At 57.9% G+C, this 25,856-nt stretch overlaps 2 protein-coding genes across 6 annotated transcripts; one reads left to right on the top strand and one right to left on the bottom strand.

Annotated features, from left to right (window-relative positions):
* Positions 1-561: 561 nt before the first annotated feature.
* SGTA (small glutamine rich tetratricopeptide repeat co-chaperone alpha) lies at positions 562-12,277 on the bottom strand. Of its 3 annotated transcripts, none has more exons than XM_063147053.1 (12): positions 12,181-12,277; positions 9,480-9,615; positions 9,103-9,206; positions 8,200-8,284; positions 7,650-7,749; positions 6,623-6,727; positions 5,927-6,065; positions 5,552-5,614; positions 4,620-4,657; positions 3,128-3,217; positions 2,313-2,445; positions 562-1,263 (listed from the first exon to the last, which is right to left on the bottom strand). In XM_063147053.1, the coding sequence occupies exons 1-11, from the start codon at positions 12,235-12,237 to the stop codon at positions 2,331-2,333; spliced, it is 1,032 nt and encodes a 343-aa protein (XP_063003123.1). In that variant the 5' UTR covers positions 12,238-12,277; the 3' UTR covers positions 562-1,263; positions 2,313-2,330. The 3 variants fall into 3 exon arrangements, with proteins under 3 accessions (XP_063003123.1, XP_063003122.1, XP_063003121.1); XM_063147052.1 differs by having other exon boundaries at positions 2,317-2,445; positions 9,480-9,618; positions 12,181-12,258; XM_063147051.1 differs by having other exon boundaries at positions 9,480-9,618; positions 12,181-12,257.
* Positions 12,278-14,072: 1,795 nt separating this feature from the next.
* Positions 14,073-24,805, top strand: THOP1 (thimet oligopeptidase 1). Of its 3 annotated transcripts, none has more exons than XM_063147233.1 (13): positions 14,073-14,085; positions 15,463-15,666; positions 16,011-16,159; positions 17,884-17,991; positions 18,760-18,862; positions 19,035-19,195; positions 19,321-19,456; positions 20,036-20,402; positions 21,222-21,423; positions 21,830-22,016; positions 22,579-22,707; positions 22,933-23,069; positions 23,477-24,805. In XM_063147233.1, the coding sequence occupies exons 2-13, from the start codon at positions 15,471-15,473 to the stop codon at positions 23,633-23,635; spliced, it is 2,034 nt and encodes a 677-aa protein (XP_063003303.1). In that variant the 5' UTR covers positions 14,073-14,085; positions 15,463-15,470; the 3' UTR covers positions 23,636-24,805. The 3 variants fall into 3 exon arrangements, with proteins under 3 accessions (XP_063003303.1, XP_063003302.1, XP_063003304.1); XM_063147232.1 differs by lacking the exon at positions 14,073-14,085 and adding an exon at positions 14,779-14,824; XM_063147234.1 differs by lacking the exon at positions 14,073-14,085 and adding an exon at positions 15,103-15,133.
* Positions 24,806-25,856: the final 1,051 nt, after the last annotated feature.

The following is a 25,856-nucleotide window of genomic DNA, read 5'->3' as shown; positions in this document are numbered from 1 at the left end:
GAACAGCCGGTCAGGAAGGGGGTCGGTTTCAGACCCACGTCTTTGCAGGTCGCTCCCTTGGCCAGCCCCTACCACAAGAAACAGCTTCCAAGGGGCGTTTTCGTGGCACGTGTGAGACACCCCTGGGCTGGGGACACAGCGGCTGGCGGGCCGGTCTCTGCCCAGCCTGAGAAAAAGGCAAGGAGCCCCCTCCGCCCATTCCGAGGCCAGGAAAGCGACCCCCGGGGTGCCCTCGTGCAAGCTGGGGACGGCCCCGAGGGTCTCCAGGGGGTCACCTGTGGGCAGAACGCCTCCCCCTCCCCCCAAAAACAAAAGCCAAACTGGAATTAAAAACACTTCAAACAGCCTACGGCTGCCGGCTGCCCACTCTCCCTCCGACTATTCAAGCCACGCTGCCCGTCACCTTCAACAAATCAACGGAATCCCGCTTAGAAACAAAGCAAAGAGAGAGCGCTCCAATTTGCAAGAATCCCAGAAAACGGTCTTGCCCCCCCGCCCCCCTCCTACCCACGGCGGCAGCTCCTACCCCCCTCCCCAAAACACACATGATCACACAAAGTCTCCTCCTGGCGGGTTCTTCTTTACTGTTCGGTGTTACAGGCCAGCGAGCACCGCTGCTGCACCCCGGGGGGGTCATCTGGCCGACGGCAGGCCCCCAGCGTGCCCCCGCCCTCCCTCCGCTCCCCTGCGGGGCTCATGGGTGCCAGAAAGAGTCTGCAAAGGTGGCAAACGGGGGAAGCGAAAACAGAAATCCTTCCAAACTGGGAGGGAAACAGGTTTGTAAGACGGGAGGGAGGGTGGGGGAAAAGAGATCATACGCAGCCCTGTGTCTCCCGGCGGCTGGCAAGCAGTGCAGGTTCAGAGTGGAGTGTTCTTCTGGGCAGCGGCGCCTCCCCAAGTGGGGGGGCGGGATTTAAAATCACCGGACATCTGACTGATTCTCAGGAGTTTGGGGGGGGGAGGATGAGGGAGAAGAGGGGCTGAACGCTGGTCGTGGTCAACGGCTCACCGGCTCTTCTGGAGAGGCCTACTCCGCAGGAACAGCGTGCGAAGGAGGGAGGAGGAGGGTGGGCGGACTACAAGAAACTGTCTAGAACATGCAGGTCGGACCAGGGTGGGCTCCCCACCCGCTGTCCCTCTTGGGGGGGCTTCCAGATGGAGAGACGGCAAGGAAAAGACGGGCTCCCCGGTTCCTGCTCCTTCCTCTTCCTTCTTTCCTTCTTCCCCCGGCAGCGAAGGACGTCTCCCCAGCAAAGAGCAGCCCTGGACAGAAGGGAAACAGGCACACGCAGCCGTGCGTTGGCCGCTTGGACTCTCCTCTCCTCCGTGGCTTTCTCTGCGGCGGCCCGGCCCGGCCCCAACCCCCAAAACCCTCGGGCCGCCGGGCACAGCGTGCCGTAAGAACCCCACAAGAGCCCTGAGGCTGGATCAGACCCAGGGTCCATGTAGTCCAGCAGTCTGCTCACACAGGGGTCGACCAGGACATGGGGGCAACAGCACCTTCTCGCCCATGTTCCCCAGCAACTGGGTGCTTGGGATGGCGGGTGCCGCTTCAGCTTTCCCCACTAAAGGTTTTTTTTTACTCCTGCACACCCCGGGCTTCCCTCGAGAACCACGACCCCTCCCCTCTTGCCTCTCCGGCCTGGGCTGCGATCCTGTCAGCCCTCGCCACCGGAGGCTGGAATTAGAGGGAGCAACGCCGGCTCTGGAGACGGACGTCCGCTGACGTGGCTAAAGCACTGCCTCCCTTCCGTACTTGCACGGGGCCACATTTTGTGCCGTGATGGATTTTGAAACCAACTAAATATACACACTTCTCCTGTCTGGACACGCACAGGACTGCCCCTTGATTCACTGCCTGGTGGCTGGCCACTGGTCCACGCAGAAAGAGAGAGAGAAACAGACACAGAGAGAGAGAGACAGAGAGAACGAAGAGACAGAGATAGAAAGAGACAGACACACAGAGAGAGACAGAAAGTCATGGAGAGAGACAGACAGAAAGAGAGAGAATGAAGAGACAGAGAGAGAGAGAGAGACAGAAAGAGACAGACACAGAGAGAGAGACAGACAGTCACGGAGAGAGACAGACAGAAAGAGAGAGAGTGAAGAGACAGAGAGAGAGAGAGAGAGACAGAGACAGAAAGAGACAGAGAGAGAGAGAGACACAGACAGACAGAAAGAGAGAGCGAAGAGAGACAGAAAGAGACACACACAGACACACAGAGAGAGAGAGAGACAGAAAGAGACAGACACAGAGAGAGACACACACAGACAGACAGAGAGACAGAGGGGGGACGGACTGACTTGCAAACTCACCCGCCGGCTCTCTCTCATTCCTGCTGCTCTTCGTTGCTGTTGCTGGGGGTCCGGCTCCTGATTTGGCTGCGCAGCTGTTCGATCAGCTCTGGGTTCTGCTGCTGCATCTGCTGGGCGAACTGCTGTCCCCTGCGGCGGCCGACAGAAGGAAGCCAGGAGTGAGGGCCGAGCATTGATGCTCGTTTACTCATCGATGGCTTTTCCACACCGTCCAGCAGCCAAAGCTCTCTGGGCGGTCCGCAAACAATTACAACCGTTAAAAGGCATCAGAATAAAAATGCAATATAAAAGTTAAAAACGACAGTATTTTAACTTGGGGGGAAAAAAATAAAGTTCAAACTTTACAGGCAGTTCTGGTCATTTGCCTGAAAACCGAAAAAGTGCCGGCAAAGAGCTCTTGGAGCCGCCGCCCCGCACAAGACAGAATCCTCTCCTTGCACAACAGTTACAGCTGCAGGAGCCCTGCCCTCTTTTGTATCTGGTCAAGAGGGCAGGGCTCCTGCAGCTTTAGCTGTTGCGATGAAGAGGGGATTTCGCCAGGTGCTGCGTGCGTAACAAAGAAATCCCATTTTCTATTCCACTGCTAAAGAGACAGGAGCCCGGTCCTCCTTTCCATAATGGTCACCCTGTTTAAAAGGTCAAGGAAACAGGAAAGGAGCAGGAAGCCAGCGGAAGGGTCCAAGGACAACGCGACAGGAGAGGAATGTAAGCAAAAGATCAAGCAGAAGCAGCTGTGCGCAACAGGTGGGTCGCTGCCCCTTCCCTGCGCCCCAGCGGCGGCTGTGACAAGAGAGAACGTGGCCCTACTCACGCTTGGATAAGGCTGGCGAGGTCGTTGGGGGAAGCGCTGGCGCCCGGTGTCGCCATGGGATTGTGGCCGCCCGAGATCATTCCGGACATTCTACAGAAAAACAAAAAAAGAAGAAGGGGGGGGATTAGGGTTTGTCATGTGGGGTGACAAAAAGGGGAGCATTTCCCCACCTGCTCAGAGTTACTGGCCTCAAATCCACGGAAGGCTCTTCTCAGACGCGTGGTTCGAGCCACGGATCTCGCCTGCCCCGTGAAAGAGGATCCAAGGAACGGGAAATCTGGTTCAGAAACCCCCTTCGTGGCTCCCAAATGCTCTGGGGTTCAATGCTCCTTCTTCTGCCCTCATGAAATGGCCTCAGAAAACCCCAAGGTGGGCCAGGCGGCGGAAGAAGCAGGATTATTGGCCTTCAGAATTTATTTATTTATTTATGACATGTATGTTCCGCCCCATAGCCGAAGCTCTCTGGAAGGAAAACAGCCGCCCTCCCAGCCCTTCGGCCGTGTGCTGGGACCCGTCTTTCCGGGCCGGTGAAACCACACACACAAAAGGCAGATTTTTCTGTGCGTGGGAAAGAAAAGATTAAATCCCACCCTCCCCAAAGGCGAAATGAAGTCACAACGGCAGCTTTCCCAAAAGATTTAGGAAAAACGTCTTGACGTTTTGACAAAGAGCCACAGGGGGCCAAGGTGAACTAAAGGCAAAATACCTGCTTTCCACAAAATAGGGCATGATTCCATGTTACGTACAAAGCGGCTATATTGCTGGAAGGCTCCCCCCTCGGATTACGGGGAGGAGACCAAAGGCACAACCCGACCCATGCGGCTGGCCGGGGCATGCGGAGAGTCCGAAGGGCTTCTTCCCCGCGTAGGATTGTGCCCTAAATGTATTTTGTTATGGTGAAGAAAAGCCAAAGAAAACCTCCACGCCGTCAACAGATCCCACGCGCACAGTTCCGTCTCCAAGGGGAGAAAGAGGCGTCACTCTCCGTCAAGAATCGGATTCAAAATCTGTTGAGTTTTCTCTTTGTGTTTGGAAAATTAATACAATTAAAAATACTTCTCCCTCACGCAGATGACGGGGTGCCACACGGTGGAAGCACCCCCCGTGGCAGAAGGTGGGTGTGGGAGGGGCAGAGAAAGCCACGCATCAGTGGGACGGGGGTGTGGCTCCCAAAGCGGTCCGGAGGCTCTTCTCAGGGGGGGGGTCGTTCCCTGCCCCTTTCTCATAATAATAATAATAAAAAACCTGCCACTGGATTTAAATCAGGGAGTTCCGTTGTTTCGGCAGCTGAGGACATTTCCTGCCCCCTTTGAAGGACTCCCGCCGCGGCCCTCTGCATGTTCACGAGTGGGGAGCCAGCCCAGGCTTACTCCCACGTAAGTGCACAGAGGATTCTGGGCCTGAGCATCGCAGCCCGCTGCTTCCACGCCACGTCTAGGGGACCGGACCGACCGCTTTAGAGGAACCCAAAGCCAAGCCCCCCCCTACTCACAGCTGTTGCACTTGTGGGTTGTTCATCAAGTTCGAGGCCTATTAAATGAGAGAGAGAGAACGGATCTTCTGTATACGTTTTAAATGCAACAACGCGGTTTCATGCTATATTAGAACACATTCACAGATCCGTGTTACTTTGATAGGAACAGCAGAAAATATCTGTGGCTCTCCACATGAGGCCGGACTCCAGTCCCTACAAGCTAAGGGATGATGGGAGGTGGAGTCCAAGCTCAAGCTGCCCACCTGGGCTGAACAGGGACTGCGTTTTAGAGCAGGGGGCGGAAGACGACCGAGGAGGTGAAAAACGTCAACGTGCTCCGTCTGGTCTCCAGCCCTCCTGGCCACAAGGAATGCGCAGAAGCACTTTGAAATGAAGACCAATGGCCTGAGTTCGGATCCTCCTTTGCCCCCCCCCCACCATGCTTTCTCCTTTCGCATCATGTCTTTCAGACTGCAAGGGCAGGGGAAAAGATTAGCCTTGGCAAGCCACTCAGGGAGTCATTTGGGGCTGAAGAGCCAGGTGCAATCCTGCTTGGAATCATGGGCTCAAGTGACAGGAAGCCAGATTCCGGCTGGACATCAGGAAAAACTCCCTGACTGTTAGAGCAGTACAGCAGTGGAACCCATGACCTAGGGAGGCAGTGGGCTCTCCCACCCTAGTCAGGAAAAAGCCCCACGACTCCCAGCATGCCCCAGCCAATGGCTCCTGGACAGCGCCTCTTCCCAGCCTTCAGCTTCCGGGGATCGAGCCAAGCGCCTTCCCGGCCTCTCCCCCTCTGAGCCAGGGTCCCCCCCCCCAAATTGCCCCATCCGGTTTGGGCCAGCCAAGCCCCCCTCCTTCCGCTGTGCAAGGACAGGCCCGGTGCATCTCCGCCTTCAGGAGGCAAACTCAGGGCGCGATCCGACAGGCAAGGCGCAACCCTCACTCACCATGCTCATGAAGCCAGGGTTGTTGAGTAGGCCGGCCAGGTCGAAGCCTCCAGCGCCTCCCGTCTGCGAGGACAACGGGGGGGGGGGAGCAGGTGTCAAGGGCAGCTAATGCACACCAGGGGGGCTTTTTCCTACGAGGAGCCGTTGTGGGGAGAGACGTTTGGGGGCACAGCCGAAGGTGGCCGGGGGCAAGACTGGGCGGAGTTGGCAAAACTGTGCCTGCCTCTCTCTCTCCCCCCGTTCCCCCCCATGCCCCCCCCATCTCTGAAGGAAATTAGGCTGGGGGGCGGCAGGTCCCTGGGCCTCCCCCGCCCCCACCCCCAGGACTCAGGAAGCCCCTCCCAGGTCCCTCCCTGCCGTGTCCGGAGAACCCACCGGGCTCGGCGCCTCCTTCATTTTCTGCTCGGTGACCTTCAGGTTCGACTTGTACGTCTCATTGTCCGGATCGAGCTCCAGGGCTTTTCTGTAGTAGACTACGGCTTCCGAGAGTTTGTTCAGGCTGGACAGCGCTAAGCTGCAGGAAGGAGCGGACGGGGGGGGGGGGAGAGGAACAACTGGGAAATCAGCCCCCCGACTTGCTTATGCCCCCCCCTTCCTGTGGTTTAAGGGACAGCGACGGGGAGATGAAGATGCAACGCCCAACCCACTGGTTTGGGTGGAGGAAGCCTGGCCGGGAGAGAGCAGCAGGCCCCAGGAATGTCGGATTAAGGGCAGGGTGGGGGGCAGGAACTGGGGAAGCCCCAGCCAGACTCTCTGCAGGCTTCAGAGGCCAGAATGTGGGGGTGGAGTTATCGGGGGTTTACACACGTGGACCCCCCAAAGGACTGCCATGGCTCTGCCCGCCCATTAAGTTCTTCTGGGGCGGCTCCGCTCCTCAACCCGGCACCCTCCGACGTGCGCCTGCAGTTCCTGCACACAGGGGCTGCTTGGAGGTGGCACCTCCCTTGCCTGAAGCGCTCCCCTGCCCCCACTGCATCTCTTCACCCCCCACCCCCACCATAGTGGGCTCCAATCTACCAAACGGGGCAGATGTTAAGCCGCGGCGGAAGGAAGGCGACGAAAGGGCCTCACCCCATCCTGCCGTACGCTTTGCTGTATTTTGGGTCAATGTTTATGGCTCTTTCGCAGTCTCTAACTGCCCCGGCGTAGTTCCCGAGTTTGCTGTAAGCAGCAGCCCTGCAGAGAGAGAGAGAGAGAGAGAGAGAGAGAGAGAGAGAGAGAGAGACTCAACACGATTCCTCCTGGCTGCAACTCACGGTCCGTATTTCAGCAGCAGGAGGGAAAGACACGTGGCTGAACGAGAAATCAGAAGAGCCCCGAGGCTGCCGAGGGTCCATCTAGTCCAGCACTCGGTTCACGCAGTGGCCGACCAGCCGTCGGCCAGGGACCAACAAAGCCCCCCCCGCCCATGTTCCCCAGCAACTGGTGCACACAGGCCTACTGCCTCTGACGCTGGAGGGAGCACCGAGCCATCAGGGCTAGCAGCCACGGACAGCCTTCTTCGCCTCCTCCAGGAATTCATCGAGCCCCATTTTACAGCCATCAATGGCATTTAAAAGCCATTAAATCTTTGCTCGCTTTAAAGCCATAAAGCGATTTGAGGAAATGCTTCAGAGGAGTCACGCGGAGCGCCGCTTATCGATCCGTTTCTAAGCGTCGGCGTCCGCACGAGGCACAAACGTGGGGAACTGTATTCATGGTACAGAACCGGGGGTCTTGAGCCACTTTCACCCCGAGGGGCCGAATTCGGCTGTGAAAAAGCTGTCCGAGGTGTGTGCGTGTTGCATCCCAGCAGTGGGCGGGGCTAGGGGCAGAAGGGGCGTGGCCTAAAACACCACCCGGCAGCAACCACCAGGAACGGAGCGCCAGGAGGAGGAAGAAGAGGGACTCGCCTCCGTCCTTCCTCTGGCACTTTTTTGGGAAGGGTTAGGGTTAGGGCGGCAGGGCGTGCGTGTGTTTCGTAACCAGACACCACAAACCGGGCGCAGGGGGAGAGAAGCTGAAGCAAGAGGGCAGAAGAGCATGTGCAGAGCGGGAGTCCCACTCAGCGCTCCGCTCCACACCGGGCAGGGCCGCCAAGCCTCCGCGCAGGGCTCACCTGTTGCAGTAGTAGACCGCGTTGGATGGGTTCAGCTCGATGGCTTTCCCGTAGTACAAGACGGCATTCTCGAAGTGCTCCACTTTCATCTGCTCGTTCCCTGGCGAGGGGGGAGGCGAGGGGGGCGGGTTACGGCTGGTGCTGGGGCCTTCCTGAGAGGGGGCCCTCTGCTGCCTTGCCCTGCATCAGCCCCCAGCCCTATTCCAGCCCCCCACCGGAGCAGCAAGCGTCCCTCCCGGCAGGAGAGGGGCCGCAGCAAGGGAGCAGCGGAAGCGGACGTCCAGCACTCTGCAGCCTCCAGACGGCGACCTAGGAAGGCCGGTCGATGGAGCACAAAGTATCCGGAGGGCCGGTGGCTGACAGAGGCAAAGCCATCCCTCAAGCTGCACACACACACACGCCCCGGCCCACCACCCTTGGGGCCTGGCAGCCCAGTGGGGGCCCTGCCCTCCAGAGCTCAGCTGCCCCGCCTCCTGAAGCCGGAGGGGAAGGGGCGGCCGGAGACGGGGCCCTGCCTCCCGCTCGGAGGAGAGGCCCGGGCTCTCCTTACCTTCAGCTTTCAGCCTCTCCGCTTCGGCGGCGTCTTCTTCCGAGGGGGTGACCGGCTCCGAAGTCGGCGTGCTGGGCAGCGGCTCCTGGAGGCCCGGAAAGAGAGAGAAACACACGCTTAGGCCTCGGGACGGCGTGGTCGGAGCATGGCAGGTGTTGCAAACGGCCATGTGTGCGTGTGTGTTGCAGGGGGAGCGTTTCGCACAGGCCTTTCCGGCTGCTGCAACACCGGGAGGAGCCGGGCCGGCATCACAGAGAAAGGAGACCCACACTGCCTGGAAGGGCATCTGGGGCCCTCCCCGCTGACCCAGACCACGGCTCCATCTGGCTCAGTCTTCTCTACACTGACCGGCAGCCCCAGGGGTTCCAGCGGCAAACGGCCTTTTCCTGCTCTACTCGGAGAAGCTGAGGATTAAGAAGAGGCTGCTGAGAATAGGGCCTTCTCTGCTGTGGCACCCCAGTTGTGAAGGAGCTTCCCAGAGAGGCTCGCCTGGCGTCAGGAAGACCTTCCCATTCCCCCAGGCACCTTACTTTTTCTATTTGCTTTTACCTGGGGTTGTATTTTAAAGCTTTGCACTGCTGCTAGCTTCTGTTTGCTTATTTCTAATTTTATATTATACTTCTAAACTTTTAAATCGCCATGGGAGCAGCTGCTCGGCTTCAGCACGGGGCTCCTACACGAGTAACGCCAACGGACGTCTCTGGGCCAGGGAGCGTTTCCCTGAAGGAAGCTGTCCGGGAGAGAGCTTTGCATCTCTGAAACCACCGTGTCACGGGAGGAGGAGGAGACGGGGTGGGGCTTTCCGGGCGACGGGGTTCGCTTTTCCCACCTGCCGATCCCAGGAGAAAGTGGACGGGAATCCCACCCACCCCCACCCACCGGGTTGTCCCTGGGGCCGCCCACCTTTGCTGCCGCGGCTTCAAAGATCTCCGGGAGGGTCTGGGACACGGCCAGGCCTCTGTCTTCCATGGACACTCCGAAGGCCGTCTCGAGGCACTGGATGGCGACTGGGGAAGACGGGACCAAGGGGGCGCGGTTAGCGTGGGGCTCGTGGCCCAAGCGACGCCCAGCACCCCAGGGCCGTTGGCTTTTCCACCCACCCCCACATGCTGCGGGGGCCACTCAGCCATCCTGCAGAGAGAGCAACCGTTGTGGGTGGGCCTTTGTTTTCGAGGCAGCGGGGGAGGAAGGGACCCCCTGGGACAGGCCCTCTCCCAACCGGCGCAGGGCTTCTGGCAGACCGTTGCCCCCCCCCCCCGCCCTCGCTTCCCGCCCCTGACCTTCCAGGCTCTCCTGGGCATCCGGGGAGAGGCCTCCGTTGTGCAGCTGATCCTGGAGGAAGTGGATGATGGAGAAGGCCAAACGCTTCTTGTCCGCCATGCTGTGCCTCCCGGGGAGCCCTTTGCCGCTACTGCCCTGCTGGGTGAAGCAGAGAGAGGCGGGAAGCTAAAGGGATCGGTACCACGAAGGCGGGGTGGGGCTGAGAGGCGCCGGGTTCAGAGGAGGCCGAGGACCCACACCGGCCGGCCAGCCTGCCGCATCCTCTGACCCAGAGGCCCTCCCCCTCCATCCCACGGCTGCACGGAGCCAGCTGCGGCTGCTCAGCCACGGCAGGAAAGAACTTTGCACACGCTCAGAGGCCCGCTCCTCAGCTAGACGGCTTTGCACATGCAGCCGACGAGCTGGGGTGAAGGCCGCTTGGCCATGCTGTTTGCCCCCGACCGAACGCCTCTTGCTTCGGAGGTGAGATGGGATCCCAGGCTCCCCCAGATGTGTTGGAGCGCACATCTGGAGGGCGCTAGGTTGGGGAAGGGTCCGTTCTGCCCCGGCAAAGCACCGCTGCACAAACACGGACCGTGCGGAAGTGTGTTCTTCACGTCCATAATCTGGGTGTCGTCCCCCCCTGTGCCTCCTCCTGGGAGCACCCACGTCCTACTAAAGCCCCTGTCCTTTCCAGATCAGGTCCCCTATGCTTATGGGACCTAAGGAGGCCAGATCCCAATCGGCGTGGGGGCTGGCCGGCACGACCCCTACACGCTCCCGGAACCTACAGTTCCAGGGCAGGGCGAGGCAAGGGGACCCCTGAGCAGCTGCAAAGATCCTCGCCTTGGCGTGGGGGTGCCCTCCGGCTGGCCAGGATCCATCCAATCCAGGCTCCACCCAAAGGCAGGATCCTGCCTCCACCCCAGATCCAAATCTGCACAACCTAAGTTATGAAATGCAGAAATGTGTTTGTGAAGCCGAACGTCAGCTCTTGAGAAACCTTCCTGGGATTTTTGGCATCAGGACGGCTGAGACGGCTCGCAGCTTGGAAATGCAACACTATATTATTCCAGTTTGGTTAGCACAGGTCTGGATGGAGAGCAGAAGGCAGAAGCGACGGGTTCAAGGAAAAGCAATCATGTTTCCCACATTTGTAATTCATTGCACACAGAAAGCTAGCGTGGCAAGGAGGAGGGTCCTGGCTGGTCCCTGACAAGCTAGCTTGCTATGTGTGAGGAACTGGGGGTTTTGCGTGGAGGAGTAGGGCTTTTGGATATTGACATGACTTTGGGAGGCAGGAAAAGAAGTGGGCAGTTTAAATATGGAATAAAGGAGCATTTTAGGGAATAAAGGATAATTCAACACACACACACACAGACCTGGTCCCATTCCACTTCTAGTCTTAATCCACAAAAGAAATTAAGGGTTTAGGCGGGGGGGGGGGAAGTCCTACCACTCTCGAGGGCTCTGGTTCGAATAACCCCCAGACTCCCCCCCACACACACACACACGTACCCCGATGGTATTGCATTATTAAATTAACATCATCGCTCAAAGGAGGGACGACCTTGGCCAGGTCACAGGTAGGTGGGTGGCCAAAGAGACCCCCTGCGGGTCTCTTTGTGGGGCAGTCCTGGGAGAGGAGGGTCTCGTAGGAGGCTTCTTTGGCCTTCCCGGACGGGGATCTGAGGCAGGATATTATTTCTGATATCTGACCCTCTGTGGCTGAACTCAGAAAACCCCTGAATATCATTTATAAACAATAATAATAATAATAATAATAATAATAATATAGGGTAGGGGAAATGCAGCATTTATAGCCCATCCTGTGTCTTGAGGCTGGGGAGAGGGAGTCCCGGGGGTTGGAAAACTGGAGCAGGGGAATGTTTGTGGCTTCAGGACAGGCAGAAATCCAACAGGGAAACCCCCTTCTCTCTCCCCCCCCCAAATCTCCAGGGCCCTTTTTGCTCCCCCCACCCCAAATAAGGACCCCTCATCAAAATAAGCCAGGGTGCCTTCGAGGAAAGGGAGGGGCAGTTCCTCCTTTCCTTTCTCCCCAAAGAAGTGGGCGGGGGGGGGGGAGGAAAATAAAAAAGCAGAAATTCAACAGGTATAGCACCAGGAGTGGGAAAGACACACACACGCTTAGGAAGTAGGAATCCAATAGGAACGGTCCTGGGGGGACAAACACACACACACACACACACACACACACAGAGAGAACTACGCAGGAGGCAGAGATCCAACAGGTGCAGTCCTGGGGAGAAACACAGAGAATAACCCAGAAGACCTTCAGGGAGGTTCAGGGGCTGCTGCTTTCCTCCCATCCGGGGGAGAAAGAGGAGGCAGAAGCCCAACAGGTCCGGCGAACATCCCAAATCCCCCATGATGCCTTGGGGTGGGTGGGGGGGGAGCAGCTCCTTCCCCCTCTTCATGAAGGGGGGCGGGAGAGGCAGAAATCCAACAGGTACAGCCCTGCAGCACCTTCACCCCCACCCCCTGACCTAGGATACCTCAAAGGAGCCGCCCCTTCCCTCGCTACTCAAGGAGGGGGAGGAGGAGACAGGCAGAAACCCAACTGGTAAAGCCCAGGACACCCAAACCCCCCTGAATGCCTGGGGGTTGGGGACGGGCCCCCTGTTTTCCTTCCCCCCACCTTCCTGGGGAGGGGGCTCCCTCTCTGCCCCCCACCCCGCCCCCTGCCCCTGCCCCACTCACCAGCGCTCCGTCGCCCCCCACCAGCGCAGCAGCCCGCGAGTCCCCCCGAATGCGCATGCGCGGCCAAGGCCCCCTTGCCTTGTTCTCCAGGCTCCGATTCAACTGCGCAGCCGCAATGGACAGGCCCTCTACTGCGCCTGCGCGGCGGCGCAGGTTCCGCCAGTCATCGACGTCCATGCCTCGGTTCTCTCACGCTCCGCCTCTCCCCCCGCCCCCTGTTCTCAACAGCGCATGCGTCGGAGGTCCTGGCGCTGCTCCGGAAGGCGCACGCGCGGAGGAGAATACGTGACGTCATCCAACTTTCTATAGAGATAGGAAAATTTAGAGTGACACATCTCCTTCGCTCAGTAGGGTATTTCCGGGTACAAAAATCCCCAGTTACAGGGTGGAATGGGAAGGTGAAAATGTAGGGAGAAATCTGAGATTTGAACATAGCTACTGTTACTTTCTACTGTTAGTAGAAACAGTACCCTGTGCCTGCTTACCCTACCCTGTACCTGTTTGCATTCTCTTCCCCTCCTTATTGTTTTACTATGATTTTATTAGATTGTAAGCCTATGCGGCAGGGTCTTGCTATTTACTGTTTTACTCTGTACAGCACCATGTACATTGATGGTGCTATATAAATTAATAATAATAATAATAGCTGTGATTGGGCGGCAGGTGACCCTTCCCCCCCAAAAAAAACACACACACACACACACAAGTCTTCCTGACTCGGGATTTAAATGTCATCGTGTGAATAATGTGATTATTCACAGTAATGTGCACACACAGCCCATCACCCCCATATTGCAGGAATGGGTTGAGGGCGGTGTGTGTGTGCCCTAGCTCTGAGAGAGGCTGGCAAATGACAACCCTGCAGGGTAGTCCACCATGCTTTACAACAACCCTGCGCTGTAGTCCGGTGTAAATGTTGTTGTTGTTATTACCACCACTCTGTTGCCAGCATACATTCCTTACCTATCCTGCCTCCCTACTGTGCAAGTGGCCCAAGGACGTTTTGCTCAGCTCTCCCCCCTCACAACAACCCTGAAAGGTAGGGCTCAGGGTCGCACAGCGAGCCTCATGGCTGAGGTGAGATTTCAGGCTGCCCCCGGCCCCAATCCTCCTCATCCAGGCACGGGCCATTTGTGGGCCTCTGGGTGCTTCAGACTACAACTCCCATCTGCCTTGGCCAGCAGAGCTAATGGTAAGGGATGATGGGAGGTGTAGGCCAAGTTCTCGGCACGCTTTCCTGCGGGTAAGCCCCATCGAATGCGTTGGGAACAGCTTCTGAGTAGAAATGCACAGCCTGGCACTCCATACCACCCAAATCAGGGCAAAAAAGGCCACGTACAGCCCTGCAAGGTAGTCCAGTGTTAGGCTGAGGACTGAACAGCCGGCACACAACAGCCCTGCAAAGTTGCCCTGCGCTGCTACGACCCTGCTGCACGGCAGGCCGAGCAGTTAGCGTACAACTACCATGCGATGTAGGTCAGAACGACCGGTTGGACATCAGGGTTGCAGCAGGGCAGAAATAGCTTTACAACAGCCCTGCAAGGTAGTGCACTGTTAACCTTGCAAGGGGGTGCCTCTGTTTTCCAGACAAAAGTCGAACTCCCCGCCCCCATGCAAAGCAAACTCACCCCTCAGACCCCCACCCCAAATCCAGTACTCAGTGACCTGCAGGCTGCGTAGCTCTGTAGAAACTTCAACTGAGGGCGGAAGACGGGCGAGTCGCCGCTATGGAGGCGCCATGCATGGTGTAGGGGAGGAGCCTAAAGAAGGGAACGAAGTGGCCCCGCCCCTCGTTCTTGGCTCAAAGGGGCTTCGGTCTTCAGGGTAGCCTAACGACACTTCCGGCTCCTATTGGCCCGAGGTTGTGGGTGGAAGGAAAGGGGAAACTCCGCCTGCTTGTCAGAGGTGCCGTTCGAAGGCCCTTGAGAGAAAACACGCGAGGGGAAGGGATGCTAGCAATGTGGCTGTGCCTCTGAGCATGCACAGAGTGCATTCCATTCATTAAGCCATCACCAGCCGCCATGGCTCTGCCCTCCAGCCGCTTAGGGTCTGGCGGGTCTCTAGCCCCTTCTGGAGCATAAGGGGAGCCGGACCGGTGGAACCTCCTCCTGCGTGATTGCACCCGGGACTTTCCCAGCCCTGCAAGCCTGAGGTCCTTTGAGACCGCGCGCGTGTGAATTTGGGTCCTTTTGCATGCAAAAGGTGCTAGTCCTCATGGGTCTGGATCGAAGTGGAACCCCGTGGAGCTTCTCTTACGCGGAGCCAGTCGGGCCACGGGGGCAGCGGCTGTTTCTGGGACGAGGGTGGAGAAGGGTCCCTTCCCTTCCCCCGGGGGCTGCTCATCCTTTTTCCAAACTGGGGGTGGCGGGGATCGAACCCGGAGCCTTCTGGCTGCATGCAAAGCAGGGGCGGACTGGGGGCTTTGCGCATGCAAAGCAGATGATTCACCGGCTGGTTTGCGGGGGGTGTGGGGTGGGTGTGGGGCGGGCGGCTCCTCGGGCCACCATTTGCCCGCCCCTAGTAGGGCAGGGCTCCTCCGGGGTCCTCCTCCTCCTGCTCCCACAATCCCTCGCTCTTTTTGCAACCTGCATGGTGAGCAGCTGCAGCGAGCGAACCGCCGAGCGAAGCATGGCTCCCCCCACAGGTAACCCGGGAGGAGGAGGAGGAGGAGAGGGGGGAATGCGCGGGGGGCTGCCCGATTCCTCCTCCCTCCTCCTCGCCACTCCTCTGGCCTCGCCCCTCGGAGCGGCAGCCTTGACAGGCACCCATGTCCCCGGTGAAGCTTGCCCCAGTCCTGCAGGGGTTGCAGGCTAGGAAACACCCAGCCTGGGAGAGGGAGGAGCTGCTTCACCGGTTGCATTTCTGCCTGCCGGGGTGCTGTTGACGGCACCCAGGATCAGGGCGAGGGGATCCTGCAGCTGTGCCTCCGATTCACCTCTGCCAGCCCCTCGGGGTGAGAGGGGGCCCTTTGATCGAAGCGGGCTGCTCCTGGCACCGCTGAGCCCCACACACACCGGGCTTCTTCAGCGGTGGCATCCGGCGCCCCGGGAGGTCGTGGCGGCCCCCAACCTGGACCCCCCGCCCAAGACAGCTTTGATTCCTGCATTCAGAAATACTTCTTTTTTGAGAAATAACAGAAGCTGTTTTGTGACTGTGTGGCGAGCTGAGCTACACCTGTGGGAGAGGTGTGTGTTGTGTACGTGTGGTGTGTGTGTGTCTCCTTTCTTGCCCGCCCGGGTTGCCTCTGCCCGGGGCCCCTAACTTCTGGTCTGACTGGTTCAGGCAGCGTCATGGAGAGCCGGAGCCCGGCCTGCGTAGCCAACCGCCTCCGGTGGGACCTGACGGCGCCCCAGATCGAAACCGCCACCGCCGAGCTCATGGACAGGACCAAGCGGGTCTACGACGCGGTGGGCGCCCTGGAGCAGCGCGACGTCTCCTACGAAAGCACCCTGAAGGCCCTGGCGGCCGTGGAAGTGGACTACACCGGTGAGTGGGGCCATGCCACGCAGGCCCCGTCCCCTCAGCGTTGTTTTTATTTATTTCTAATCCGCCCGAGAACGGATGCTGCCTGCGTGGATTCTAACCAGTTAAAAAGCCCCCAAATGCCGTAGAACACGTAGAAATATGAACGACTGTGCAAATATGCAAAAGAACCAAATGTAATAGAATGCAAAACATGGAAGAAAGAGAACACCGCCACTGTGAGCGAGAATTAGGTCTCCAAAAAGGTCCCTTCTCCGGCCACAGTGGGCTGGGGGGGGTCTTTACTGGGGGGTCTGGGGGTCTCCCCGGCAAAGGGTGATGGAAGGCGGTGTCTCTTGACCTTCCAGTGCAGAGGAACATGCTGGATTTCCCGCAGCACGTCTCGCCCTGCAAGGAGGTCCGCTCGGCCAGCACGGAGGCCGACAAGAAGCTCTCGGAGTTTGACGTGGAGATGAGCATGCGCAGGGACGTCTACCAGCGCGTCATCTGGCTCCAGGTGGGTACGGAGGTGAGGGGCCGGGCCCCCAGGCGACGGCCTGCCCTTCTCACCCTTCCCCCCCACCCCACCCTCAGACCGTGACCCCATCATCCCTGAACACCCCGAAACATCAGGAGAGCGCTGCAGCAGATCTCCAGAAGTTTGGGCCAACAACTCCCATCATCCACCACCATTGTAAGTCAAAACGTTCGATATCCAAATCGGCATCCATTCGAAGGTGGCGTGTCGGCCACCCATTCAAATCTTGAAAAGGTCCCCAAACCATTGGATTACAAGAGATGAGTGTTTATCCTTCCACTCTTGTAATGTCAGTCTTGTAGCTGTCAAAAAGGGCGTGGAGAAATAGTTTACTCTGATCCTTTGTTAATTCCCGTGAGGCCGGTAAGCAATTTAAAAGCGTGTACATCAGTGAATATTAAAGACTGTTCCAGTACTAAATTTATCTGCATAAAAACCTCCTCCCAAAAAGAAGCCACTTGCAAAATATATGCTTAAGAGAAGGTTAGCTGTATTGTACCACCAGCAATGAGCCAAATTGGACGCTCGCTTATTAAAGAGACCTTGCAGCAACCAATAGACAAGAAACAAACACTTTTGCAGCGTAAGACGCAGCCTGCGATCCATACATGCGACAGGGAGGCGCCAAAGTGGCGATCCGCTAGGTAGGCATTTTGTGGGGGTGCCCACAGCCCTCCCTCAAATTCCCAGGTGTGCGCGCCGGTCCAAAGAGATTGGGGACTGCCCCAGACTTGGGTTCCTTCAACATCTAATAAATTTATTGTGGCGTAAGCTCCTAATCAAGATTAAATCAACTCATGGCTTAATCTTTACTCATCTCAGCAGAAGCCAAAGTCTGCCTTTATTTTTATTTTATTTTGTTGTTACCTCAAACCTATCAGTGGCAGTAAAGCTACGGAGATGTCCATTGTGAGTGTCAACCACGCTGTGGAGGTGAGCTTTTTGAGAGCCCAGCTGCTAATTCACCTGGGGGCTCTTTGCAAGAGCTCAGTTGCTCTGACAGCTCATTAAGAGTACGGGGGCCCACCTACTAATTATTCCTACAAGCCTCTAAATCAAAGGATTATTTGCTGGGTGAAATTTTTTCGCCCACAGGGTGAGAGACTTTGGGCACAGTTTTACCCAAGTTTAGGCAGGAAAAAGCCCTACAGATCCTGCCTTGCCCTGCCAGGCGAGAGAGCCGCCTTGCCTTCGTTGCATGATGAATGGCTCCAGGGGGCGCCTTCCCTGCCTCGCTGCGCTGTAGTAAGATGTGCTGATCACCCAGGCGGCCTTTGCATGCTCAGCGTTCAGCACGAAATCGCCACGTTTCGCTCTCTGGCTTTTTTTTTACGGGGCGTCCATATGCCACATCCTGTATTTTTTCTTCTGCTATTCTCACCCCGCAGAAAAACCAGCTTTCCTGTTCTTCTGAAAAGAGTAGCACGTGTTTTTGTAGCTATAACTTCCCCTTATATATCCCTGGCCAGGAAAGCTACAAAGGTGAGCTTTGCAAGAGCTGAGCTGCTAGGCCAGCTCAGGGCTCCTTGCAAGAGACCAGTTGCTCTGCTGGTGTCACGGCTATCTGTAAGAACAGTTTGACTGGCCATTTAATATTAGCATTCCCCAAGCGATCCCCTACTGCGAGGTCTTAAAACAGCTGAAAAGCAAAAGAGCTCTGGAAACTGCTAACCCCTCCATCCCCCGGCCCCCGTTTCTTCCAGGAAAAACTCGAAAGCACCTCCATGAAGCCAGAAGCAAAGCGGTACTTGGAGAGGCTGATCAAACTGGGCAGGAGGAGCGGGCTTCATCTCCCCGAGGCCACGCAGGAGGTGAGTGCGATTCCTCCGAGCGGTCGCTGTAAGAACCATCGCTGTGGGGGAAACTGAACACAGGGCTTCTCTTTTTATTTTTTTGTTTAACTAGGGTGACCCTATGGAAAGGAGGACCGGGCTCCTGTATCTTTAACAATTATATTGAAAAGGGAACTTCAGCAGGTGTCATTTGTATAGATGGGGAACCTGGTGAAATCCCTTCTTCATCACACCAGTTAAAGCTGCCCTCTTTTAAACCTGGTCACTCTAGTATAGCTCCTGCAGCTTTAACTGCTGTGATGAAGAGGGAATTTTACCAGGTTCTCCATATATACAAATGACACCTGCTGAAATTCCCTTTTCTATGCAACTGTTAAAGATACAGGAGCCCCGTTCTCCTTTTCATAGGGTCAGCCTAGTTTAACCATTCAGGTGTTTGTATAAATAAATCCCAGGGTGGATTTTTGCAATAAGACAATAAAATGTAATTGTGTCATTAAGGCAACCTAAAAAAACAAGCAAACGTGACCGCCCACCCACAAGCGAAACAAAAGCCTTCTCCAAATTTGCCGGAGTTTCAAACCGGCAAGGCAGCCATTGGCCATGTTGACTGGGGATGATGGGACTTGCCCCAGGGATCTCTGCTACAAGCAAGCCTGATGCCCAGGAATCGCGGCAGTGCATATCCCAGGGACTTTGGGGTTGGGCATGCCGCGGTTGCGCAGAGGCGCTTAGGGGCGGCTGAGCGCCAGGCTTCCTTCAGCCCCGCCTCTCCCTCTCTGACAGAAAATCAAAGAGATCAAGAAGAAGCTGAGCGTCCTCTGCATCGACTTCAACAAGAACCTGAACGAGGACACGACCTTCCTGCCCTTCACCAAGGAAGAGCTGGGTAAGGCGGCGTAGGGGAGGAGCGCGCTGGGCCTGGAGGCGGCCGTGTCTCCCGGACGGACGGGCACCGTCCGTGGCTTTCCTGTGGGAATGGGTTAGGGTTAGGGTCCCACCCGGGCCCCCAGTGACCGGTCCCCTCCGGCTTCCTTCCCACCCACCCCCCCGGTCCCCAGGAGGGCTCCCCGACGACTTCTGCAGCTCCCTGGAGAAGGCGGAAGACGGGAGGCTCAAGGTCACCTTGAAATACCCGCACTATTTCCCCCTGATGAAGAAGTGTCACGTGCCGGAGACCCGGAGGCAGATGGAGGAGCACTTCAACTCCAGGTGCAAGGAGGTAAGCAGGCTGGGCCCCCCCGGGACCCTCCCTCCCTCCTCCTCCTCCTCCCCACACTTTGCGTCGGCTTCAGCTTTCTTTTCGCGGCCGGCGGCTGAGCTCCTTCTGCGCTCCGCCCCCCGCAGGAGAACAGCCGGATCCTGAAGGAGCTGGTGGCTCTGCGGGCCCAGAAGTCCGCTCTGCTGGGCTTCGACACCCACGCCGACTTCGTGCTGGAGATGAACATGGCCAAGGACTGCAAGACGGTGGCAGGTTTCCTAGGTAAGGCAGTGGGGAGAAAAGTCCGCCCAGGCCTGAGAACCCTGCCGGATCAGGCCCCCATTTGCGCCCTTTTCCCCATGGTGGAACACCCCCCCCAAACAATGGCAGCCTCAGCCAGACGTATCTTGGGGGATCCCCAAAGGAGCAGGAGACCCTTTTCAGGTAAAAGGAAGCCCCCCCCCCCCGATCACAAAGCAGCGTTTGATGCACGGCGTTTCCTGCCAATGCGAGACGTGGTGGCAGGCTCCAGCTTAGAGGCGGTAGACAAATCCAGAGAGGTCTCTCAAGCTGTGATGGGTTCTACCTCTGCCTGTTACTCGTGGTTTTCCCTCCCTTGAGGACATTTAGCTGTCCTCTGTTGGAAACACTGGACTGGTTCGTGGCCTAGATGAAGTGGCCTGGCTCTGACCCTGCAGCGGCTCCTCTGTGTGTTGTGTTTTAGCCTCCTCTGTGCCCCTGGGAGACACACCCACCCATCCCGGTTGCTTGTAGAGCCCAGGCAGCCGGGGGACCCCGAGTTCCTCTCCCGTGGCTCTTTGCGCCCTGGGCTTCCTCCTCTCCAGCCGCTTTTTCCCGCAGACGAGCTGGCCATCAAGCTGCGGCCGCTGGGCGAGAAGGAGCGGGCCCTGATCCTGGAGCTCAAGCGCCAGGAGTGTGAGAAGCGGGGCCTGCCTTGCGACGGGCGCATCAACGCCTGGGACATGCGCTACTACATGAACCAGGTGGAGGAGACGCAGTACAGCGTGGACCAGAACCTGCTGAAGGAGTACTTCCCCATGGAGGTGGTCACGGCAGGCCTCTTGGAGATCTACCAGGAGCTGCTGGGCCTCACCTTCCACCTGGAGGAGGACGCTCCGGTGTGGCACGAAGACGTGCAGCTCTACGCCGTCATGGACGTGGCCTCGGGGGACGCCCTGGGCAAGTTCTACCTGGACCTTTATCCTCGGTGAGTCCGGCCGGGGCAGGTTGAGAGCGGAAGGCCGGGGACCCAGGGGGTGCCCCGTCTCCCCATCCGTGCTGGGTCCATTTCAGGGCGGGCCTGTGGGGGTCCGGAACCCAGCCCTTCACGCAGAACCCGTGGCGATGGAAAGGGCGTTATTTATTTCTAACTTACGTTGATATTACGCCCGGTCTGCCAAGAAGCCTCTCAGGCGGGTGTGAAACAATGAAACCTCAGTGCAATACTAGCAAAACCTGGAAAACATTATTTATTATTAAAGACCTTATTATTAACATTGATATGCCGCCTTATCTGCTAAAAAGCAACCCAGGCAGGTGGTACAACAATTTAAAACTAGAAAAACTTAATGTGACAAGAAGAGCGTTAAAAACATGTGCGTGTCTGTTGAGAAGTCGTCAACCAAGCTCAGTCAGACTCACTGCTGAGGAAGCGATTGCACCCTTCGGCATTAAAACGGCACAGTTTGAAAGGCTAAACCGGAAAGGTTTTTATACCTCACTGTTGTTGACTACCAGAAATAATCGTAAGTTAATTTTTTTAGGAACTGTTTTTGTAGAGACAAGCGTAAAATCAACCCGGTTCTCTTTCTCTCATAAAATCTGGAATGTTCCGTGATTGATGCCCTGAAAATCTTTGTTGGTCGACTTTGGGTTGAAACGCACCTGCCCAGAGCCGAGGGAGAAAACATTCCCGCTTTAAAGGAAAACGTCAGATTTTTCCTGGCCGTTTTTCTCTAACTCTCCGGCTCAGAGTTGTGCACCAGGGCTGCGGCCGCGCTTTCTGACGCTGCGTCTCCTCCCCCAGGGAGGGGAAATACGGCCACGCGGCCTGTTTCGGGCTGCAGCCCGGCTGCTTGCTGGCCGACGGAAGCCGCCAGATCTCCGTGGCGGCCATGGTGGCCAACTTCACCAAGCCGACACGGGACGCGCCGTCTCTGCTGCAGCACGACGAGGTGGAGACCTACTTCCACGAGTTCGGCCACGTCATGCACCAGCTGTGCTCCCAGGTGCGGGTCGAGGGGCGCACGGAGCCCTTTGGGGACTGGGTGGGCAGCGGCAGCTGAGGTTGAGCTGCGGGTCTGTCACCCCAGCGTGGAGGTGGCTTGTCTGCCCAGGCTCTGCTGGGTTGGGGTTGCTGGAAGCTAGTCCCACATACCTGGAGGGCTCCAGGTGAGACGACCGTGTTTGCAGTGATCCGTCGTAGCTGCTTTGGGCGTTCGCTTGCCCGTGGCCTATCTGGGCACAATCCTAGGCGTGTTTAAACAGAAAAAAAGTCCTGCAATCCCCAGCACTGCTGGTTGGGGACAGGCTGAGACTTTTTGGACTTCTTCCTGTCTAAACGTGCACTAGGGTGGCGCCTTAAACTTGCGCGGTCAATGAATCCGTGGGCTCGCGTTCCTCTCCCCGCCACAGGCTGACTTTGCCATGTTCAGCGGGACCCACGTGGAGCGGGACTTTGTGGAGGCCCCCTCCCAGATGCTGGAGAACTGGGTCTGGGAGAAAGAGCCGCTGAAGCGCATGTCCAAGCACTACAAGACCGGCGGCCCCATCCCGGACGAGCTGCTGCAGAAGCTCATCAAATCTCGCCAGGCCAACACAGGTGAGGCAGCGGCCGCAGGTGCGCTCACGCTCAGACGCTGCACGCCGGAGGGGCGGAACCGGCAGCCGCCTGGGTGTTGCTGGGCGACGGCTCCGTCGTCCCCTGACCGTTGGCCGATGGGAGCCGGACTTCCGAGGCATCTCGCCCACCCGGTCCGGCCTGCACTGAGCGGGAGCCCTCTCCTCTGGCTCAAACGGGCCTCTTCCCCAGGGGGGCCTTTTGGTGGGAGCTTCTGCAGGTACGGTGCATGCTCTGAAAACAAGCTAAGATTCCAGTCCTCAGGGCTCTCGCTAAAGCAAGTTTCCAGTCCTCATGGCTCTCAACAAAGGACTGGTTTATACAGGAACATGGGAACCTTGGTTCCTCTAGCTTTGCCCAGCAGGGGATCTCCCTGCTTTGGGAGGAGGCTTTTCCCAGCCCTACCTGGAGCCGAACCGCCTGCAGTCCGAGGCCTCCCTCCCTCCCTCGCTCAGCCCCGGTCCTCCTCCCCCAGCCCTTCCTGGCGCCCACCCTCCCGCGAGCCGCCCGGCCCAATTCCCTGCTTCTCTCTTTGGCTGTTCAGGGCTCTTCAACTTGCGGCAGATCGTCCTGGCCAAGGTGGACCAGGCCTTGCACACGCAGAAGACAGCTGAGGCCGCAGGGGAGTACGCCCGGCTCTGCGACAAGGTCTTGGGCGTCCCGGCCACCCCAGGTAAGCGGCACGGGACAGAGGAAGCTGCGGACCCAAATTCACCCCCCCACCCCGGTCATTCTTTTATTTCTCACCGTATCTACCTAAACAAAGCATCTTTTACTGGCCGAAGTCTTCAAGGGCTGCCCCATGTAGAGTGTGTGACAGTAATCTAGCCGGGGTGTGTGTGTGTTCCTTTGCCAACGGGAAAAGTTCTTACCCTTTCCTTGCGTTGCCCGTTGCAAGGTACGGACATGCCGGCCACGTTTGGCCACTTAGCAGGAGGCTATGACGCCCAATATTACGGCTACCTCTGGAGCGAGGTCTACTCCATGGACATGTTCTGCACCCGGTTCAAGCAGGAAGGCATCATGAACCCCAAGGTACGGAAAGACGCTCTGGCGCAGGACATCCGCGGGCGTGTGAATGGGCAAACCCTGTCGTGGGCTCTCTGCTTGTGCCCAGCGGAAGGCGGCCCCCGGGAGTGTCTTCCGGCCCCCGGGCTCTGCGGCCCTCCGTCGCATGAACGCAGCCGGGCCTCTCTGAACCCCTGATTCGCCCGTGCTGAATCCTGCTTTGGGACGGGACCCCTGTTTCATCCATGCCCCCCCCTCCTCCTCCTCCACCACCTCTCCGTTTTTATCCTCACAACCACCCTGTGAAGTAGGCGAGGCTGAGAACCTGGCCCCAAGGCCGCTTCTTGGCTGAGGAGGAGGGACTTGAACCCGGCTCTGCCCGTCGCTCTCGCCCGACGCCCCGCTGAGCTCCTGCCTCGTCCCTCTCTCTGCAGGTGGGGGCGGACTACCGCAGCTGCATCCTCTGCCCAGGTGGCTCGCTGGACGCCTCCGACATGCTGCTCAAGTTCCTGGGCCGACACCCCAAGCAAGACGCCTTCTTGGCCAGCAAGGGGCTGGCGGTGGAGCCCGGTGCCCGGCCCTCGGCCTGTTGAGCGCCAGGGTGGGTGGCCCCTCCGTGCAGCTGCCCTCTCCGTGGCCCGGCGGCGGGGGCCGGACCGCTTGCCTGCGCCTCCCGAGCGTGGCGGGCTTGGAGACAACGTCCCTCTCAGCGTTCCCCAGCCTGACGCCCCCCAGGTGTGTCCCACACATCTGGAGGGGGCCAGGCTGGGGGAGACAGTTCTCTTTCTATGGGGACAGGGGGGCGTTCTCAGATCAGGGGAGGGAACGTAGCTAGAAGGAAAACGAGAAGCAATAACAACTCTCAGAAATGTTGCCCGGTTCCTTACGAAAAGGTGGGGGGAGGCCCTTTCCCCCCTCGGAAGGGCGCTGGGAAAGGGAGAAAAGCCGGGCCTGGGCATGCGTTTACACGGAAGTAAGCCTTACTGTTTTCGGTGTGGCTTACTCCTAGGTAAATGTGCATGGGATTGCAGCCTTCTCTGCAGGGGGGGGGATAATGACTCCAGAATGACACCCCCCCGACCTCCGAATCTTTATGGGGACAACCAGCCTGCCAAGGTGACCTTGTCTGGGTTTGGGGGTGTTACCGTTTCTTCTCGAGCCCCCAAACTGTTTTCTGGGCCGTTCGTAGTCTAAATCCCCGGATCCGTTTGAGGTCCTGCCTCTGGGCTTCTTTTCTCCTCTTCGCTTATCCGTGTTGTGATTTCATGGTCTGGGTGTCACTTTCTGTCTCAAATATTCTTTGCCGCCTTTTTAATTCCGGCTGTTGCTTCTTTCCAGGTCTTTTCGGTTACACAGAGCAGAATGAGTTAGGGAGGGAGGGAGGGGAGGGTCCGCACTCGGGCCAAGCCAGGGAGGGGATTCACTCTTCCCAAACCTCTGAGTCGCTGTATCCAAACCCCCTTGCTTTCGGGAGGCCCCGGGTGTGTCCAGGGCGGTCTCGGGTGACGCTACGCGTCTGCAGAAGGTCAAGAGAAATCTCCGAGGCTGCGTCCGTTCTGGGCACGTTCAGTGTGCTGGAAATCCACCCGGAGGACGCGCTGCACCTCTCCGCCCTCCGCCTGAAGCGGATTGCGGCTTCTCCAGCACGTCTCCCATTTGCGCCAGCCGTGGCACCGGGCTCCCTACTTATATCTGATCATTTGGGATTTTAGATCTGAAGACAAATGCTCCCCAATAAAGTTTTTAAAAGTTTTAATTTGGAACCGGGTTCTGCGTCTTGTATTCTCCCCCCCGGAGTGTGTTTAAGAGCTACGTGGAGTCCCCAAGTAGCCGTAAGCCGTTAGCCCTCTGCGTGGCTCATGGGAGCGCTGGGGACAGTTCCCTGGGCAGATTGTTCCGTGGGCGTCTCTCTGGGGACATGCACAGACCCCTTGCGGTGGGTGGGCTGCCTTCCCTGGGTCCTTCTGCTCCAATACCTCTGTTAATTTCTCAGGCAGTTTCTCTCTTCTTGAGAGCTGATGATGCTTTAGGATTATCCTCCATAATCTTGTCTATTCCCCGTTTGAAATTGGTAGCCATCCATACGCCTTGTGGCCGTGAGTTCCACAGTTTGCGCTGCGTGAGGAAGCCCTTTTTGGGGTCCTGAATCTCCCACCAGTCAACTCCTCCTAGCGTTAGAGAGGAGGAACTCGCTCCCTCTCCACTTTCTCTACCCCAGGCGTAATTCTGTTCACACCTGCCCGGACTCACCTTTTCTTTTCTTTTTTGTAATCTTAAAAAGCTGCCAGCGTTGTGAGTAGCGTTCCTCGCAGGGGCCTTGCTCCAGCCCCCTCGGCATTTCAGCTGCCTCTTCCTGCATTCACAAGCCCAACGTACGCCTGCGTTTTCGGCCTCGCCATCTGCAGCGCCGCCGTCTGGCCTTCGGAGGGCAGCCCGGAGTTGCTCGCGGTTGCATCATGCGCAGCTGCGCGGATCCTCCTCCCCCCCCGCCCCAGGTTTGCGCATCTCCCTTTTGTTTGCACAGGCCGGACCTCCGGTGCCCAGAAGGAAGGGGCAGAGAGCGAGGTTAATTTTAGGGTGGTCTCTATTTTCAAATCGGTGTATTATTCAAGCCAGAGGGCTGTGCGAGTGGAGGTTTATGTTCAGTTCATGTTCTTCTGCAGACCCTTTGGGTCAGGCCCCCGTGCGCTTTTTCTGGGCACGCAGATGGGGCTAAATGTGTCGCCGGGGGCTGGATTCCAGGGCTGCCCATCTCGCCCCCTGCTGCTCCTCAGTGCCGCCGTGCCGTCCCTAATGTTTTGGCCGTCCCTTTTG

The sequence above is a fragment of the Elgaria multicarinata genome, chromosome 23 (genome assembly GCF_023053635.1).
Source record: "Elgaria multicarinata webbii isolate HBS135686 ecotype San Diego chromosome 23, rElgMul1.1.pri, whole genome shotgun sequence".
NCBI lineage: Eukaryota > Metazoa > Chordata > Lepidosauria > Squamata > Anguidae > Elgaria > Elgaria multicarinata.
The sequence above is the reverse complement of the archived record's forward strand: the minus strand, read 5'-3'. Positions and strand labels throughout refer to the sequence as shown.